The sequence below is a fragment of the Wolffia australiana genome, chromosome 10 (genome assembly GCF_029677425.1).
Source record: "Wolffia australiana isolate 7733 chromosome 10, ASM2967742v1".
Classification (NCBI taxonomy): domain Eukaryota; kingdom Viridiplantae; phylum Streptophyta; class Magnoliopsida; order Alismatales; family Araceae; genus Wolffia; species Wolffia australiana.
In genome coordinates, this window is record NC_135844.1 from 13,919,303 (window position 1) to 13,938,732 (window position 19,430).

A 19,430-nucleotide genomic window follows, 5' to 3' on the forward strand; every position below is an offset into this window, starting at 1 on the left:
CTCTGTGATTCTCATTAAAACCAAATATATCTTCTATTATTATCAGATAATCAGTACAAAAAATCCAAAAGACTTTGACTCTAGTCAATGTATTAGTAGATTTGGTTTGTGTGGTTTTGGAATTAAAATTTATTAGTAGATAATTCACTTTCAGATGTCAGGAGTTGGAAATTTATAAAGATAAGAAAGTATTATTAAACGTGAGAGTTAACTGATTTCAGAATGCCACTAGTGATTAAGGATATGATTTTATTTAGGAAAAAACTAGATATTTGCACATAAACCTTATTTCATTTGATCCCAACAAGATATGAATAAACGGGCGATGACCTCACCGGGTAGTGGCTCACTATCATGAGGGGATTAATTCTACAGATAGGATAATTTTTTGTAAAGTTATCTCGGGGCAAGAACATTGGGTATCCTCATGCTTTTCTTATGTAGTGAGCTCCAGAAGTGCTTGATTGATCGAAGGAAAATTTAATGTCGGTGATGTTTTCTAATAATGAACTGCCTTCAATTCTTGAATCTATTGGTCATTGTTGGTATTAACTCTCGAATTGGTGTAAAAATATTTTTTGGTTCTTTAATTTTTAATAAAGTAGAAAGATCTTATATTTTTATTACCATCTTGTATTTTTATTACTATCTTGTAACCATTTCTTATTCTCCTTCAGTGTAAGGAACATATCACAATGTTCTTCTAATAAGGTCATATTTTCTTAGTAATAATAATTATTTATCTTTTGTGTCAGCCAATTTATTTTGTATTTCGTTTTCCCATGTATCAATTTTTTCATTCAGTGTTGATATTTTGAAAATATAAAATTCACCCTTCTGGACAATATCTTTATATTTCCTAGTGGGCTGCTAAGATTTATCTATCTACATATCTATCTACCTATCTATCTTTTATGAATAAATCATTTTCATAGATATGAACTTGAGAATATATTGTTTTAAATGCCCTTTGGGCAAATATCGTTGATATGATAGTTCCAGCTATAGTAGACTTTGTGAATAAGAATTTGTCAAGCTTGTGGAAATCATTGTTGTTGATGTTTTGAAGAATAATCGGTTGATGGCCCTTGCAATTTTGGTTTGGTTCCTTGTTACATAATTTGGTTGTATTTAGATGCAGTATCCTGCTTGATCACTTCCTGTGAAGTATGAGTTTGCGTAATCAGTTGGAGAAGCATGATAGATTCATTGTGAAACATGCTCCTTGTGATGTATTACTCTTCAGGATTCTTAGATCACCATGGGTAGTTTCTTTCGGGTTATGCACCTTGGTTCAACAATAGAAAATATGGTTTCCATGACGCGGAAGCGTGAAATCGATTCGTAATCAATCTATAAAACAATACATCAAATGTACCTTTTGGAGAACTTGTTCCACCCTTGACATGCTTGCGTTGGGATCATTCTAAATCCATTCACGTGTCCGGCCTCTAAAAGGATCCACGCGATCACTTGGCACTTGGATCTCCACCTATTCTTCTTCAACTCTCCTTGAAAATCTTGAAGATCTTCTGATAACATGCATTTTTAGTGCCTTATATTATTATATTTATGCGGCTTTATGCATTAAATTACTCATATTTGCATGTTATCAAGCTTAAAATGATTAAATCTATTTTTAGAACAAATTTCTGAATTTTCTATATTTTAGGATTTTTCTAATAGTATATTCTAAAAGAATATAATTTTTTGAGAAAGAATATGATTTTTCTGGAAGTTTTGGATATTAAATTTGGAAAGATATGATTTTTCTGATTCAAAAAATATATTTATACGTATTTTTTGGGCTTTTATTTGATTTAATATGAAATTTTTTAAGTATTTTGTTTTTTTTATGGCATAGTGTGACGTGGCGTGCGGATGCGCCGCCACATCAGCATTGAGAAAGAGATTTTTTCTTTGTTTTTTGTCCTTTTGACATGTACATGTGGCACGGAATATGAAAAGTCACGGAATACGAAAAGCCATGGAATATGAAAAGCCACGGAATACGAAAAGCCACAGAATACCAAGTGCTTTGACTTCTTAACAGGCACAAACTGATGACATTGATGAGGAGTGAGAAGAAATTAAAGGCTAGGATTGCTTCAACTTCCAACGGCCATAACTTTTCATCTTCCCCTCCTCTTTCTATCCATACTCTCTAATCTATAAATAGAGGCCTGGATCATTGTAAAAACGATCTTGAACTTGCTTCCCACTTTTGTGGGCTGATTGAAAGAGAGTGAGTTTTGAGATCCATCAAGAGTGTTCTTGGTGTCTTGGGTGTGTGGAAGAGACAAAAGAGAAGAGGGGAGCTTACCGGCACTCGCAAATCGCCGTGATCCTGGCGGAACGTAAGGATCTAAGGTAAGTGTCTTCGCCTTACGTTGTTTCTCTCCCAACATCATCGTTATCATAGTTATAGTTTTTTTTTATCAACGTTTCATTTATCACTTCACTTACTTACGTCCCCACTCACTCATCTCTCCATCCTTGCCATCGTACCATTCCATATCCAACCACTATCTTCGTTCATACCATAGTTCATTATCGTGTCCGTCACAATCACTTACTCTTTTATTTAAGTTAAATTAACATATAAATTAAGTACTTCTTAATCGATATCACTCGCTCATATCCTTGAATTGTGTTTTTGTCGATCGCTCATTGATCATCACTAGTTTAAGAAAGTAATTCCTTAATCATCGTTCCCTGTGGAGACGATCCGTACTCATCACTAACTACGTATTTTTAAGTACGGTCAAATATATTTTATTGAATAATCTCAATCACCAACGACGAATTTTAACCCTAAAATTGAGATTATCATCTTCTCACCAGGAAGACACTCTCCTTGGTTGAGTGGAGAAGAGAGCAGAATGGAGAAAAGGGGGGCTCTCAAATCTGGCTGGCTTGGGTGCTTGAAATGAGTGCTTCTTCCCTACTTATATTTTACTTAAGTTTTTCTCAAAAATCCCACACAGTAAAATATATCTACCAATGCCCTTATGATCTTATGTGTGTGACCCTCTAGGCCCATGTATCATTCTAGTTAATAACTTTAGTGGCCCAATAAAAATTATTAGCCAACCTTATTAATTAACTATATCAGCATATAGATAAACTAACTAAGGATTGATTTAACCCAATCGATAGGTTAAGTTTCCAGCCCGTGGGGTGCCAAGCTACACCTTGTGCTCTAGAAAATACTTAGTATTATAACTCTCTCATGGAACCTTTACCGTCATCTGTTACCTTATATGTATGATCCATCATCTGTGCGAGACTCTCGAATGACTTAGGGTATGGTTGATCGTCAAACCCTTATCCGTCATTCGATTAGTACTGATGCGTAACGCAGATCATTGGAGAAAGCGTTCTCCAATATCATCACTACCTTGGCCAGGGATTTTCTGCATTGTCTTCCTTGAGTAAATCTCCTCTTATACCGTGGGTGGATGATCCCATCTTGACCACTCAATCACCTCCATGAGGTTCTCACTATATCCGAGCAATGACTTGTTTGAATCCCATGATTAAAGACTCGTAAGCCGTAGTCAAAATGCAGTCATCCATCCACGAGATTTCCTTAGTGTCTGAGGTCAGTGGATCACTTATACAACCATGGCATGAATCAACCTCATTGATGTTTAGGTATAATACCATTCAAGGATTCATACGGATCAATTTAGTGAACTCTTTCTCCAAAAAGCACCTACTATCTGTCCTTAGTGTCGCCACACTAATAGCCACATGATCAGCTATACATATCATATAAGTAGGATCAGTTAGTGCTATTCTATCCAGATAATTTGATGTCCGTCTCAACTATCCATCGAATAAGAATATTTAGAATACATGTTTAAAAACTAGTGATTACTGTATTATGATATCATCATAATTCACTATGTCATTTCATGTATTCATGGACTTCAATATAAACATCACACTAGAATAATAATGAACGTAATATGTTATTCATTGAACTTAATTAAACATGGTTGTGGGATTGACTTGATGGCCACATAATATCCATCAGTTTCTCTTGAATCATCTTGGTTTTGTATCATCAAGCTGTAGGTCTATTCCTTTATTGATTCAAAGGAGACACCTTATCTGTCCGCAACACCAAATTGTGGGAGATAGATTCAAAAAGCTTGCATCATGCAATAAATATTGCAAGAAACCTGATATCCTGCTATCTAAACCAAGTATTTTTGCAGTTACATGTACATTGACCATCATGAATCCATTTGAGTTTAAAAGTGTGAATTGAAAGCAAGCCAGGCTCTAAGCAATAACAAAATATTTATTACAGATCTCAGCCAAAATATATTCGTTGGCCCAGGAAGATTGATAACCAAAACCTTGCAGTTAAAGAGGGTTAGCATTGACTTTTTTGGGAAAGAGAAAAGTTTTATGCTGTTGACCGCTCTTGAATAATAGCAGGAGACCTATATCAGATATCACTTTGCACATACTTTGGGAGGGCTTGTGAAAAGGTATTTTCAAAGATTCTTGTCTTTTTTGTTTTTTTTTTTAAACTTGGATTGGATGATATGGTTGTCATTGCAGTATGTGGCTCTATCGTTGCCTTGCTGCTGAGCCCATATATTGGCGCTTTGCGAAAAAAACTATTGTTTGCTTTCTCTTGCTTCTTTGTCATATGTTTTTTTTTCATTTATTTTTCTCATTCCCCCTTTAAGTTGTGATTCCCCCATTGATTTCCAATGATCCTGATTAGTAGCTCCTAATCTAAGACGTATACAATTGCTGATTCTGCAATAAATGCTGTATTACAGTGTTGAATATCCAACCTCTTCTACTCCCTCATGGGCCACAAGAGTCCTTGATGAGTCTAACTTCTTGCTTGCATAGGAGTACAATAATATGTGAGGCACGTAAGAAAAGGCGGATCGGGGCCCTCATCTTCAAATATGCAGTTTTTTTTTCCTACGAGGATACAAAAAAATGTCATAAATATGTCTGAGAGCTAAAATGATCATGGAAAGAGAAATGAGGCTTGTGAAATTTTCTCTTCTTATTTGTTTTATTTTAAAAAGAACGAGATGAAATTTTAAATGGATTGAGATGGAATGATAAGCATATGAACCAATAAAACTGGATAAATATAACCTTACCTCTTAGTCTGAAATTCTTTTTTGTGTGAATTTTGATAATGCTGTGCCATATGTTTTACCTGTTTTATTGATGTCAAACACGATTTTTCCATGTGATAGAGGCCTTGTAAATGATGTGGCAAGTCAGCAGTCATGTAATAAATAAACTTTTCATGGTGGAGGTATACATGATGAGTTAGTCCAACTGCACCTGATTACCTTTTCGATAGATATACTTGCATCCATTTTATTAGTGATAGATATAATTGAATCTTGTCCCACCAGGGTTGTAGCTTCCATAGTCTACTTGTATGGAATATTTCTAAACTATCAAATAATGCCTCACATTCACCTTCCATATTGGTCATTTCTCTGTATGGATGAGAAAAGGTAAAGATCATATGGTATATTTCCATTGAATCTGACTCAACATATAGACTACTAATGCCTTTGTTGACTACATATTTCCAACCTATCAAATAATGAATCACATTCAGCTTCCATATTGGTCATTTCTCTGTATGGATGAGAAAAGGTAAAGATGATTAAGTTTTTTGAATATCTTAGAAGTCCTCCTGTGGCTCTCCCTAGGTGCCCCTATGTGGCACCATCCGCATTTATCTTATACATTCTCGTAGGCGGTGGTGTCCATGTGAAAAAAAGAGGGCATTATTATAAGGTATGTTCATAGGATGCAGTTTCCAGTTTTATAATTCTTGATTTATTTTCAAGATGTTATCTTTGTTGGTTTTATAATCGGTTCTATATCTTTGATCTACCCCTGTATTTTTTTAGTAATGGACCAGTATCTAACTCTGTCATTTTCCTATTTCCTTTGATTTATTTTCTTCCAAATCTCCCATTATAATATCACGGCTAAACATTTTGTGAGGATAACAGTTTTACTCTCTGTAGCAATGAACTACCGATATGTGATTCAGCCATGTCATCATCGACAGATTTGGCCTTAGTGTAAGATCCAATTTGCTCAATGCCCAGTTCCAAGTGTGCTTTCTCCAGTTTCCAATGCAAAATAGGTGTTCAGGGTCTTCTGTTTGAGGATTCTGGAGGCAACATACACATTTTGAAGCACTATAAATACTTATCTGTTGAACATATTTATCCAATGGTAGGATATTGTTCACAAATTTCCGCATAAAAAACTTTAGTCTTTTATGGATAGATGTTCTCCAAAGGGCTGTAGTTAAGGTATTGGTTATCTTTTATTATTTGAAGTGTTGCCATGTAAATTTTGTAGTACATTCACCATGGGTGGTTAGTATCCAAATGGCCATGTCCTGATTTTGTATCGTGTAATTTTTTTCTCTGATCTCTGAAATAATGTGTTATGAGATTCCTCTTTGTCTGAGAAAAAAAAATCCAATCTTAAGATAACCGGTCTTTAAGCTGTAGATCTGGATTAGAGCAGATATATCTTGGGAATTTTATTCAAGGGTCCCAACTCCCAAAGCAGTCCAATTTGAGTACCACCCATTTATCACTCATTTTCCAACTTTCCACAGTAGGACTTTTCCAATTTAGTTATGTCTATCTATCTGTATGTAAGTGTCTATGTGTCTATCTGTCCATTCTAGCTGTATGTATGTATCTAGTTATATATCTATCTGTCCATTCTAGCTGTATGTATGTATCTAGTTATATATCTATTGTCCATTCTAGATGTATGTATGTATCTAGTTATATATATACCTATCTGTCCATTCTAGCTATATGTATGTAACTAGTGATATATCAATCTGTCCATTTTAGTTATATATATATATACATGTATCTAGTGATATATCTATCTGTCCATTCTTGGTATATATATGTATCTAATGATATATCTATCTGTCCATTTTAGTTATATATATATATATATATATGTATCTAGCGATATATCTATCTGTCCATTCATGGTATATATATGTATCTAATGATAAATCTATCTGTCCATTCTAGCTGTATGTATGTGTCTAGTTATATATCTATCTGTCCACTCTAGCTCTATGTATGTGTCTAGTTATATATCTATCTGTCCATTCTAGCTGTATGTATGTGTCTAGTTATATATCTATCTACACATCTATTTGTATCTCCTCATCGGTCAACCAATGGAGGGAAGTAGGATATGAATAACCTTTCCTCTCCATCCATACACTCCCTGTGTCTCCACTCATGGTCCTTACAGGCCTTGTCCTCTCCCAGGCTTCCCACCCTCCATGCTCAACCTCCCTCCCTGCAGCCCCTCCCCTCTCAAAACCCATCAACCCCTTCAAATCCCCGAGACTCCCCTCTCAAATCCACGCCCACCTCATCCTCACCGGCGCCATCCACCACTCAGCCTCCCTCCACCGCCTCTCCCTCTCCTGCAACTCTCTCCTCCGCTCCCTCGTCAACCTCAATCTCCCCTTCACCGCCCTCCTCACCTTCTCAGAGCTCACCCAGCAATGGAACTTCTCCCCAGACCGCTTCACCTACCCATCTTTGCTCAAGGCCTGCGCTCAGTCCTCGTCTTCCTTCGAGGGGAGAACTCTCCATGGCCAGCTCCTCAAGCTCGGCCTCGCCGGCGATTCTTTCGTGGTGGGTACTCTGATTTCCATGTACGCTTCTTGCTCCGACCCACAATCCGCCATGGCCGTCTTCAATCAGACTGGCGGAAGTGGGAACCAGGTCATCTGGAGCTCCATCATCAGTGGGCTAGCGAAGAACAAATACCCAGAAGAAGCTCTGCGGTTGTTTTTAGAAATGGAGGAGACCCATGTCGAATCCGACGAGGTAACCTTGACCAGCGCTGTTTCCGCCTGCGCTGAACTTAAGGACCTGGCCATGGCGATGAAGCTCTCCTCCGCCATCTCCAAAGAAAGAAGGAAAAGCTCGGCGGTGGACAGAGCAGAAGAGATGTTCGAGGAAATGCCTGAGAGGGACTTGGCGGCCAGAGTAAGAAGTAGTAATTCAATAGTAATGCTTGAGACAGCGGTGGTTGACATGTACGCCAAGTGCGGGGCCTTAGACTTGGCAAAGAAGATGTTCGATGAAATGCCAGAGAGAAACGTGGTGACCTGGTCTGCCATGATTTCTGGGCTTGCACAGCATGGCCGTGGCGAAGAAGCTCTGGCCCTGTTCAGGACAATGCTAGAAGAAGGAAGCGTCGCGCCGAACCCGGTCACGCTCTCGGCGGCGCTCTCCGCGTGTGCACAGACAGGCGATCTCAGCTCAGGGACATGGATCCATGCTTATATAGTCCGATCTGGGATGAGCTTCACCGCCGGATTGCGCAATTCCTTGGTGAACATGTATGCAAAGTGCGGCAGCGTCGGCGCCGCTTGCCGGACCTTCGAGGTGGCGGCGGCAGAGAAGGACTTGGTCTCCTGGAATGTGATCATCTCCGGGCTCGCCATGAATGGGCAGGGCGCGCAGGCGCTGGAGACGTTTAGGCAGATGCAGAGGGAGGGGATGAAGCCAGACGACGTCACCTTCGTGGCGGTGCTCTCTGCATGCAGCCACAGTGGGCTGGTTGAAGAAGGCCGCCGCCATTACGGGTCTATGGAGGAGGTTTATGGGATCAGGCCCAAGCTTGAGCATGATGGGTGCATGGTGGACATGTTGATCAGGGCAGGGAAGGTGGAAGAAGCAGAGGAATTTGTTAGGAGGATGGAGGGAGAGCCGGGCAGAGAAGTTTTGGGAGCTCTGTTGAGTGGGTACGCCGTCTTCGGGGAGCTTCGGCGGGGGGAAGTCGTTGCCCGGCGGCTTCTCAGAGAGGTTCAGCCGGCGCAGGATGGCAGTTATGTGGCTTACTGCAACATGCTCAAAGGACGGGGCCGCCGGGGAGAGGCAAAGAGAATTAGGGAGATGATGGAGGAGAGAGGGGCCAAGAAAATCCCTGGTTGCAGCACCATTGATGTTGATGGTGTTGTGTTTGAGTTTTTCTCAGGGGAAGGCCTAGGTCAAGAGCTTTGTGAATTGCAATCTTGATGAAAAAAATCAAAGGGTGAGTAAAGTTACTACAGATTGGATAAATGCATGTTTCATTTTGCACTATGATGAGATTTCTAAGGTCATCCAACTGATGTGATAGCTACTTCTGCTAATGGGGGGGAGATGAAGTTATACTGTTGTGGTATGAGTTTCAACTTGGTGAGTAGTGTCATTGTGTATGAGGGTCACCTTGCTGACAATGATTATTTTCTCTTGCCATTGCCTCTCGTCACTCTCCCTTGGTAAAACTCTCTCAGAGGGAATAAATGGTTACAAAATTCCCATAGTTATCGTCATTGTCCATGATCAGGATGGCGATCACCATCATGATTCAAGCTGCATGTGATCATGAATGACAATGAGGTTATGTAAGAAGGCGATGGAAATTTCTTGTCATCGTCCAAAAATACTTTTGAGTAGAGCCTCATTATAGTTTTGGTGGGGAAATTTATTGGTGAAAACAAGAGGTGGGAGAAGTCATGTTGTCTGCCACACGTATGATATTTATGAGTATTTTTTTTCACCAGATCATACAAATTGAGATAGTTTTCATCTGATGAGAGGAGATGGTTCCATTGGTGTTATTCGGTAACTTTTGATGAGTGACAACAGGAAGAGATGACTCAGTCAAGGTTTGCATTCACATAAATTAAACATAATTAGATATATGTGCGTGTCATTTCATGCATCGGTTGTTACTTTTAGGGTTACGCGCAGTAATTCCACAGATTGACGTCACTGGAAAAATCCAAAAATCCAAAGATTAAGAAAATCAATTATGAGACAAGACCTAAATATACGTTTGTATCACTACTAGTTATAAGTTTACTCAACAGAAGATAAATGATAAATTAGATGAAGAAATTAGAAGAAAAAATGTGATTGGTCAGCATAGTCAAGGAGAAGTGGAAAATTAATAACAAGAGTGATGATATGATGATGATTTTGATACTTCGAGAGTCCCATTGAATCCTCCAGGAGCATGATAGAGTGAAACATGGAGTTTATTTAATTTCCACCCTTGAATCAATCGCGAACTGAAGGTTTGAAAATTTTATCAATTTAAATTACATTGGATTAGGTAATTTTTTCTAATTTCTCTGATTTTCTTCCAAATTTCTCCAACATTTTACTGTTCTGTTTTCCTCAATTGATTATCCTTCAATTGTGTTTGGATTTGATTTGATCCTACCCTTTCCCAATCCACTTTTCACTGTTTCCCCTGAATTTAATCAAATTTGATTTGACCAAATTTGGACGACACATGAAATTCAACCATGAACCCTTGCCCATTCATCAAATCTGTAATCGGTCAAGATTCCCGATCAGAAATATATGATCAACAATTCTTCCATCGATCAGTTCTGGTCTCCATATCCAAATTTTATTCGGAGATTTCACAATTCCCGAATAAAGCCGCCATGTTGTTTGAAGATCATCCACCAAATACAAAAACCGATTTCTTGAGTCGGAACGAGATAAATCCAGATGAAGACCATGTCGATTCCAACCAAAGATCAGCAGATCAGTTGAATTCCTTTCCCTTTCTCTTCTTGATTCAGCAGATCACCGAGTTCTTCCAAAGACCATTCAACCAATCCGAATCAACCCACTATCTAGATGGAAGATCATTCAACAAATACGAAACCCATTTCCCGAATCGGAACGAAATAAATCCAGATCAAGACCATCTCGATTTGGATTTGGGGATTAGTTGAATTCCTTTCTCTTCTCGATTCAGCGGATCACCCACTTCTTCCAAAGCCAATTCAACCAATCTGACAGCAATTTCCGAATCAACCCACCATCTAGTTGGAAGATCATCCAACAAATACATTAACCGATTTCCCGAATCGGAATGAGATAAATCCAGATCGAGACCATCTTGATTCCTATCAATGATCAGCGGATTAGTTGCATTCCTATCTTTTCCCAATTCAGCGGATCACCCACTTCTTCCAAAGATCATTCAACCAATCCGACAGCAATTTCCGGATCAACCTACTACCTAGTTCGAAAATCATCCAACAAATACGAAACCCATTTGCCGAATCGGAACGAGATAAAGCCAGATCAAGACCATCTCGGTTCCAATCAAAGATCAGCCGATCAGTTGAATTCCTTTCTCCTCTCGATTCAGCGGATCACCCAGTTCCTCCAAAGACCATTCAACCAATCCGACAGCAATTTCCGAATCAACCCAATACCTAATTCGAAGATCATCCAACAAATACAAGAACAGATTTCCTAAGTCGGAACGAGATATACCCAGATCAAGGCCATTTCTATTCTTATCAAAGATCAGCGGATCAGTTGCATTCCTCTCTCTTCCAAAGCCAATTCAACCAATCCGACAGCAATTTCCGAATCGACCCACAACCCAGTTCGAAGATCAACCCACAAATACGAAACCCATTTCCTAAATCGGAACGAGATATACCCATATCAAGACCATCTTAATTATTTTCAAAGATCAGAAGATCAGTTGCACTCCTTTCTCTTTGCGATTCAGCGGACCACCCACTTCCTCCAAAGCCAATTCAACCAATCCGACAACAATTTCCGAATCAACCCACAAACACGAAACCCATTTCCGAATCAAGACCACCAACTCACAAATTCTCCTGCCGGAGGGAGAGGGGATCCCAGAAGAGGAGGGAGAAGAGGAGCAAGTTGGGGATGAGAACGACGACCGGGCCGGGGAGGTCGAAGCCGGGGCGGCGGCGGCGGAGGCGGCGGCGGAAGTAGCGGCGGAGCGCGTCGGCGGAGGGCGGGGACGGCGGCGGGTCGACGGCGGGGGAGAGGAAGAGGGGTGGGGGCTGCTGGAAGGGGCACTTGGAGCGCCAGGAAGGGGAAGGGGGGGAGTGGCGGAGGCGGGAGAGGAAGAAGGAGAGAGACCAGGGGAGGAGGGGGAGGGGGGCGAGGAAGGGGGGGAAGTCCCAGCGGGCGTAGGAGGGGGCGCAGGCGGCGAGGAAGAGCTGGGAGTGGATGGAGGTGGAAGCCGTCTCTGCCGGGGGAGAAGAGAGGAGATGGGTCGTCGCGCGTAGCCTCTGCTCCCAACCCGTCTCCTCCATCTTCCCCTCTTCTCCCCTCTCTCTCTGTCTTTCAGTCCCTCTCTCTCTCTCTCTCTCTCTCTCTCTCTCTATTTCTCCCTCAATTCCTCCCTCAAGTTCTCTCTCTCTCAATTTCTCCCTCAAGTTCTCTCTCTCTCTCTATTTATCTATCGATCTATTTCTCCCTCAAGTTCTCTCTCTCTCTCTCTCTATCTATCTATCTATTTCTCCCTCAAGTTCTCTCTTTCTCTCCATCTATTTCTCCCTCAAGTTCTCTCTTTCTCTCCATCTATTTCTCCCTCAAGTTCTCTCTCTCTCTCTCTCTCTCTCTCTCTCTCTCTATTTTTCTCCCTCAAGTTCTCTCTCTCTCTCTCTATCTATTTCTCCCACAAGTTCTCTCCCTCTCTCTATCTATCTATATTTCTCCCTCAAGTTCTCTCTCTCTCTCTATCTATATTTCTCCCTCAATCTCTCTCTCTCTCTCTATCTATTTCTCCCTCAAGTTTTCTCTCTCTCTCTCTCTCTCTATTTCTCCCTCAAGTTCTCTCTCTCTCTCTCTATCTATCTATCTATATTTCTCCCGCAAGTTCTCTCTCTCTCTATCTATATTTCTCCCTCAATCTCTCTCTCTCTCTATCTATTTCTCCCTCAAGTTCTCTCTCTCTCTATATTTCTCCCTCAAGTTTTTTCTCTCTCTCTATCTATCTATTTCTCCCTCAAGTTCTCTCTCTCTCTATCTATCTATCTATTTCTCCCTCAAGTTCTCTCTCTCTCTGTCTATTTCTCCCTCAAGTTCTCTCTCTCTCTCTGTTTCTCCCTCAATTTCTCTCTCTCTCTCTGTGTCTATTTCTAAATCAATTTCTCTCTTTATCTCTCTCTATTTCTCTCTTAATCTCTCTCTCTCTATTTCTCCCTCGATTTCTCTCTCTCTCTCTCTATTCTCCTTCGATTTCTCTCTCTCTCTCTCTCTCTCTCTCTCTTTCTCCCTCAATTTCTCTCTCTCTATTTCTCCCTCAATTTCTCTCTCTCTATTTCTCCCTTTATCTCTCTCTTTCTCTATTTCTCCCTTAATCTCTCTCTCTCTATCTATTTCTCCCTTTCTCTCTCTCTCTCTTCCTTAATCTCTCTCTCTCTCTCTATTTCTCTCTTATATTTTCTCTTAATTTTTTTTTCTCTCTCTCTCTCTCTCTATTTCTCCCTCAATTTTTCTCTCCCTATTTCTCCCTTAATCTCTCTCCCTATTTCTCCCTCAATTTCTCTCTCTCTCTCTCTCTCTCTATTTGTCCATCGATTTCTCTCTCTCTCTCTCTATTTCTCTTTCAAGTTCTCTCTCTCTCTCTCTCTCTCTCTCTCTCGCTCTCTCTGTAGATTTCTCTCTTAATCTCTCTCTCTCTCTATCTCACTCATATCAATCTCTCTCTTTCTCTCACCCTGTTGTTTCTCTCTCCCTCTCTCTCTATTTCTCTATATCTCTATTTCTCACCTTCTCTATCCCCTTCATTCTCTCTCTCTCTTAGGGAATGACAAACCTCATCCGCCATGTCACTCATCAAGGTGACAAATTGGTGACAGGGACAGTGATGCAGTACCCATGACGGGTGACATGACGGTGACAAAGGGTCTTGGACGAGTGATGTGACGGGACGGGCGTCATGGATGACATTGGAGACAGAATTTTAAAAACATTTGAATAGGGCAAAATGGGGATTTTTTTCTCCTTAGAATAATAGGACAAATAATATGGACAAATTTAATAAATTAAGTACTTTTAAATATTTTAAATTTCATTATAATGTATTTTTTCTCACATAATTGAAAGGAAATATTATTTGTCATATTAAGTATAATATTTTCCCAAGATATTTAGGAAGTATTATATAAGAGTCTATGAAGTATATAACTTTTAAATTATAGAAAAAGTAAATTAAAGGAGTATTATTTTAGTACATAATTGAAAGGAAATATTATTGGTCATATTAAGTATAATACTTTGCCAAGATATATAAGACGTATTATATATGAGCCTATGAAGTATAAACATTTTAAATTATGGAAAAAATAAATTAAAGGGAAACTATATTTTTCTCCTTAGAAAATAGGATAAATAGTATGGACAAATTTAGTAATTTAAAATATTTAAAATTTCATTATGGTGTATAATTTTTATTACATAATTGAGAGGAAATATTATTGGTCATATTAAGTACAATACTTTGTCAAGTTATAGTGGAATTATTATATAAGAGCCTATGAAGTTAAAAAATTTTAAATTACGGAAAAAGTAAATTAAAGGGAATTTTTTTCTGCTCCTCAGAGTAATAGGATAAATAATATTATGAATGATACAATTCTTTCTTCTTGGGTGCCTTCGAGAAGGATACAATCCACATGTCTTGGGCTTCTACTTGGACACCATCGAGAAGTTCCTACATCATCCTTTCTAAATGAAAGCCTTGCTACTTCTGCAATGGAATGAACTGGATGGGTAAATTTCAAAAAATAATTTATATGAAGTGCTGTGGTATTTTAGATGAGAACAATTACCTCATACTAGTCGTCATTGTCCGAGAAGCCCTTATCATTATCAACAACACTTCACAATGACCAATAGTGCATTCTTGGCACACAACCAGCTCTTGACAATGACAAGGAGCTCAGTGCTTTCAGCAGTAAGGCATGCCCATTTGAATGTGACAACTGCATGGCCTACAGAGAACAAACACTCTATTGGGTACTAGTTATGCATATACAAAGAAATTGTTGAACAAGGATAGCAAGTCGAGGGTAAGTCTGTGCCCCTATTGATAACATGCATTAGTACCTTATATGATCATATTTACATGTTTATCTGCATTAAATTACTCATATTATGAATGATACTATTTTTAGAATGAGTTCCTGAATAGTGTACATTTTTGTGTATTTTTGGAGAATTTTCTGACAATAGATTCTAAAAGAATATGATTTTTGAGGCAAAATATGATTTTTTTTGGAATTTTTGACATTAAATCTGGAAATATATGATTTTTGCAAGTCGAAATATATATTTATAATTGTTTTTGAGCTTTTATTTTATTTAATATAAAATTTAAAAGTATTTTATTTTTTTTCGCACTGCCATGTGTCGTCGTTGGATTCATCGAACGGCGACAAATCATAGTGCTCTATGATGATTGGCGCCAGCCAATCATCAACTGAGTTAATGATTGGTGTCACCAATCATTATCCAGGCAATCATCGCTTCACGATTCGCGAAGCGATGATTTCATTTATGACTAACGAAAATCCTTCTTTATTTTTTTCTGCGCAGGATGACGTGGACGAATAAAAAAGACGCCTGTTTTGCAATAAATGCTACATGGACCGAGGCACAAAAGACGAAAAATTACTTTTTGCTCTCTCTTTTGATTCCAACAGAGGCGGCGTGACCACACGAAAAAAATAAAGAGAAGAAAGAGAGAGAGGCGACATGGCATGCGCTGACATGCCGCCACGTCAGCCACAAGAAGGGATCTTATTTTTTTCATCATTTTTATTTTGCCCTTTGTTTTCTCTTTCTTTTCTTCCTTTTTGTATTTTGTCCTTTTTATAGATACACTTGGACTCCAAAAAGTGTGCACGCAGAAGACAAAATGACACAGAATCTCAAGCGATTGGACTATTTAACGGAAACAAAAAACGAGGACGATGATGAAGAGAGAGAAGGAAATCAAAGGCTACGATTGCTTCAACTTCAAACGGCCATAACGTTTGATCTACAACTCCGATTTAGCTGAAATTTTTAGCACTGCTTCATCTTCCCCTCCTCCTTCCATCCATACCCTTTGATATATAAATAGAGGCCTGAATCATTGTGAAATTCATCTTGCACTTTCTTCCTACTTGTGTAGGCTGATTGAAAGATAGTGAGTTTTGAGATCCATGAAATCTGTTCTTGGTGTCCTGGGCGTGTGAGGAGAAGCATTGGAGAAGAGGAGGAGCTTACTGACACTCGTAAATCACCGTGATCTTGGTGGAATGTAAGGATCTAAGGTAAGTGTCTTCGCCTTACGTTGTCTCTTTCCCGACACCATAGTTATCATAATTAGGGCTTATCATCGTATATTTACTCACATTTTACTTTCTTATCTCGTCTCTCTATCCTCTCCATCGTACCACTCCATATCTAATCTCTATCCTCGTTCATACCATCGTCCATCATCGTGTCCGTCACTTTCACTTACTATTTTCTTTAAGTTAAATTAACACATAACTTACATATTTTTAATCAATATCACTAGCTCATATCTTCTAATATTGTCCTCATCTATCCTCTCGTTGATCATCACTGGCATAAGAAATTAAATCCTTAATCATCGTTCATTGTGGAGAAGATCCTTACTCATCACTAACTAAGTGTTTTTAAGTACAGTTAAATATATTTTTATTGAATAATCTCAATTACGAACAAAGAATTAAACCCTTATAATTGAGATTATTACCTATGCATGCCCACCATACTTGTTCGGTCTTTGTGTCCTTCCTATCCGTTTCTTGGAGATAAGTTTCTAATTCCTTTGCTGGATTGAGTAGTTGTTGCTCCTTTTCTCTAGGGGCGGTACCCATCGATGAGTTTAGTGAGCCGATCTTCATCCTCATGGTCATTAGATGCTAGAAATTGGTTCCCATGAAGGGACATTAGTCATCGGACAAATACTAGAGCATCATGATTGACGCTAGGATTGAGTGATGACCCCTTGTTGAAAGGGTCAGGAATGGCCGCTGTTGTGGTCGCACGGTTATTTGATATAATTGTCTCATAATTCAATAATTTAAATCTTCATACTCTCACATGATTGTCAGATTGATGTTCCTTGTCCAATAGTTAGCTTTCTTCCCAAGGTAAAGATTATAAACATATCAAACTTCTGTAGGATAGGATCAATATGTTTCATCAATGCCTTCAAAATGCGAAGCACTTGAACGAATCTCACTATTTTCGAGCCACTAACAGAGTTTGTTATTTTGTAAACTGGCTCTAGGATGTCGTGAAAACCAGCCACCATTTCCCACTCGTCACGAGAGACTCTCATGTCCTTCTCATATGCAGACAAGATTTGTAAAACCATGAAATTGATGATATCTCACTTCTCCAATGCAGCATGTAACATGTCATGCGTATTTTTCCATTGTGTTGGACAATCCAATGGGATTTGGTTGTGATTCTTTTTTTTGAGGTCTTTACATGTCTTCACGTACTAGGCGTCGTTGAGTCAATTCTTGGATGCATGTGATTAAGGCTCTCTAGCAAGTGATCACATTCCCCAAGACAAGGGCATGATCATGAATGATCGTCTCCATAGCTTGCCCTGGCCTCACTCATGGCATCCAAATCATCTATGTCAGCATCATAAGCACTATTGTCTCCTTTCCCAAATATGCAACTATCCACAATCCTAGGGGGAGGTACATTCATTACTACGTTCAATGACTTCAATGCAGCTTGACCAATGATGTTCGTCAAAGGAGCAGCACATGGGATATGTCGATCCATTGTGAAATGGTCATTCACCTCCCTAAGCTCTTTCGCCAACACCGATATCATCTGCCTGTTGCTTGAGGCATTGCCTGTGGTGATAGTGCCAACCTACATTGAAAAATGGTGAGATTTGTAATAAAATAATATATTACAGAATTAAGATTGCCAACCTTCGTTCTCAAACCAAAGTCATCCAACGCTTAGTGCACAATTGGGCTCATATTCTCACCATCATGCTTCCCCACAAGCTCGCGTATTGCAAGCCCACGTTCACATAGTTTCCATAGCTTTTTCACCCAATGAACTGTTATTCCCAAAGGACCCCATGAATTCTCAGCAATCCAAGCTTTCACTATCAGTGAGACCTTGAGGACCTTTGCTAGCAAATTTATGAGCCTCCCTTTCATGACCCCGTACAGTTTCTGTGTCGCAGTCTTTATTTCCTTCGATCCTGGTGGGCCAACAGTCATCTCAGCGGCGTACTTCCACATAACGTTGAACCCCACATTGTCCAAGATGGCCCAAGGGGAGTCCGTAAGACTAACAAATTGTGCTATAATCTCCGTCTTCTCTAGAGTCTTAATCACTACACCTCCTTGCTTGTATGCCTCAAGATTCGAGCGTTGATCAGTATGAATGCCCTTCAGCTTATAATGAATTCTAACATGGCTAAACTCCACATGCCTCAAGAATTTGTTCGTAGATCCATCTGTACACCTCTGCAACGTATTCCTTAATGGGTCAACTTTTTGGTCGTGACATAGTATGCATGCCCATATGCCCAACCCGACCTCTGTGAAATATTTCGATATTTTTTCCTTCCCTTTAAATTTGATATGAGATTTCCCAACTAAAAGCAGAGTGGTTTCCTGAATTTATGCTGTCGTTGACTCTCCACCTGAGTCAACGCGCAAGTCTCCGTGTGGGAAATTCCATTCAAAATTATGTAATATACATGTTAGTATGCATAGAGGATGAACAAGTAACAGTTAAGTTACATAAGTATGCGCAATATTATAATGTAAAAGTAAATTTCAACAAAAAATAGGTGAAAGAGACAGTGCATTGAGAAGAGTCAAATTCTGATCCGCTCATTGAGATAAATTCAAAAATAGTGCATTGAGCTAAATTTAGATAATAGTTCAGCTCCAATAAGAGTTAAATTCTGATTAAAATTCAATCCTGAAAATAATTACAGAGTTAAATCCCAATGGGACTACCCTCTGTGGTTTGGCCATTTCAAATGGCCTTGATCTGAGTCATTGTCTTGGGGGACATTTATCTCCAACATAGACATCATCACTAGAACACTGAATTACAACGTGCAAAGAGACAAATAAAGAGAGAAGAAAAAACAGAGGGTCAAGACTACAGGGAGAGATTGCATCCCCCAAGATATAGAAAGATGATAGAGGAAACGATGGAGAAAATGATGTGCAGAGAGATAGGTGGAGAGTAGAGAAAATGCAGAGAAAGAGAGAAAACGAAGGGAGAACTGATGGAAATATATGTGGCCGACAAGCCAATCACACAATCCACATCTCGTTCCATGTTCATTACTTAAACATACTCATTATAGTGCACATGTGATGTTTATAATGAAGTCCATGAATGTATGTTCGGACTTGGTAAATTATGATGAGATTGTAATACAGAGATCACTAGTCTTTAAGCATGTGTTCTAAACATTCCTATTCGAAGGATGCACGTGAAGGACATCAAAGTATCCAGACAGAATAGCAGAATACCACTATCTAG

At 39.2% G+C, this 19,430-nt stretch overlaps 2 protein-coding genes across 2 annotated transcripts; one reads left to right on the forward strand and one right to left on the reverse strand.

The window, feature by feature from the left end:
• The first annotated feature begins 7,301 nt into the window (after positions 1-7,301).
• LOC144708298 (pentatricopeptide repeat-containing protein At2g29760, chloroplastic-like) lies at positions 7,302-9,098 on the forward strand. The gene has a single exon (XM_078581545.1). The coding sequence runs from the start codon at positions 7,302-7,304 to the stop codon at positions 9,096-9,098; it is 1,797 nt and encodes a 598-aa protein (XP_078437671.1).
• A 2,542-nt stretch (positions 9,099-11,640) lies between these two features.
• Positions 11,641-12,284, reverse strand: LOC144708880 (uncharacterized). Its single transcript, XM_078582328.1, has one exon. It carries the CDS (start codon positions 12,173-12,175, stop codon positions 11,714-11,716), a length of 462 nt encoding a protein of 153 aa, XP_078438454.1. The 5' UTR covers positions 12,176-12,284; the 3' UTR covers positions 11,641-11,713.
• Positions 12,285-19,430: the final 7,146 nt, after the last annotated feature.

Excerpts from the sequence above, each read along its gene's own strand:
- LOC144708298 (XM_078581545.1), top strand. The coding sequence starts at position 7,302 with ATGGTCCTTACAGGCCTTGTCCTCTCCCAGGCTTCCCACCCTCCATGC.
- LOC144708880 (XM_078582328.1), bottom strand. The coding sequence starts at position 12,175 with ATGGAGGAGACGGGTTGGGAGCAGAGGCTACGCGCGACGACCCATCTC.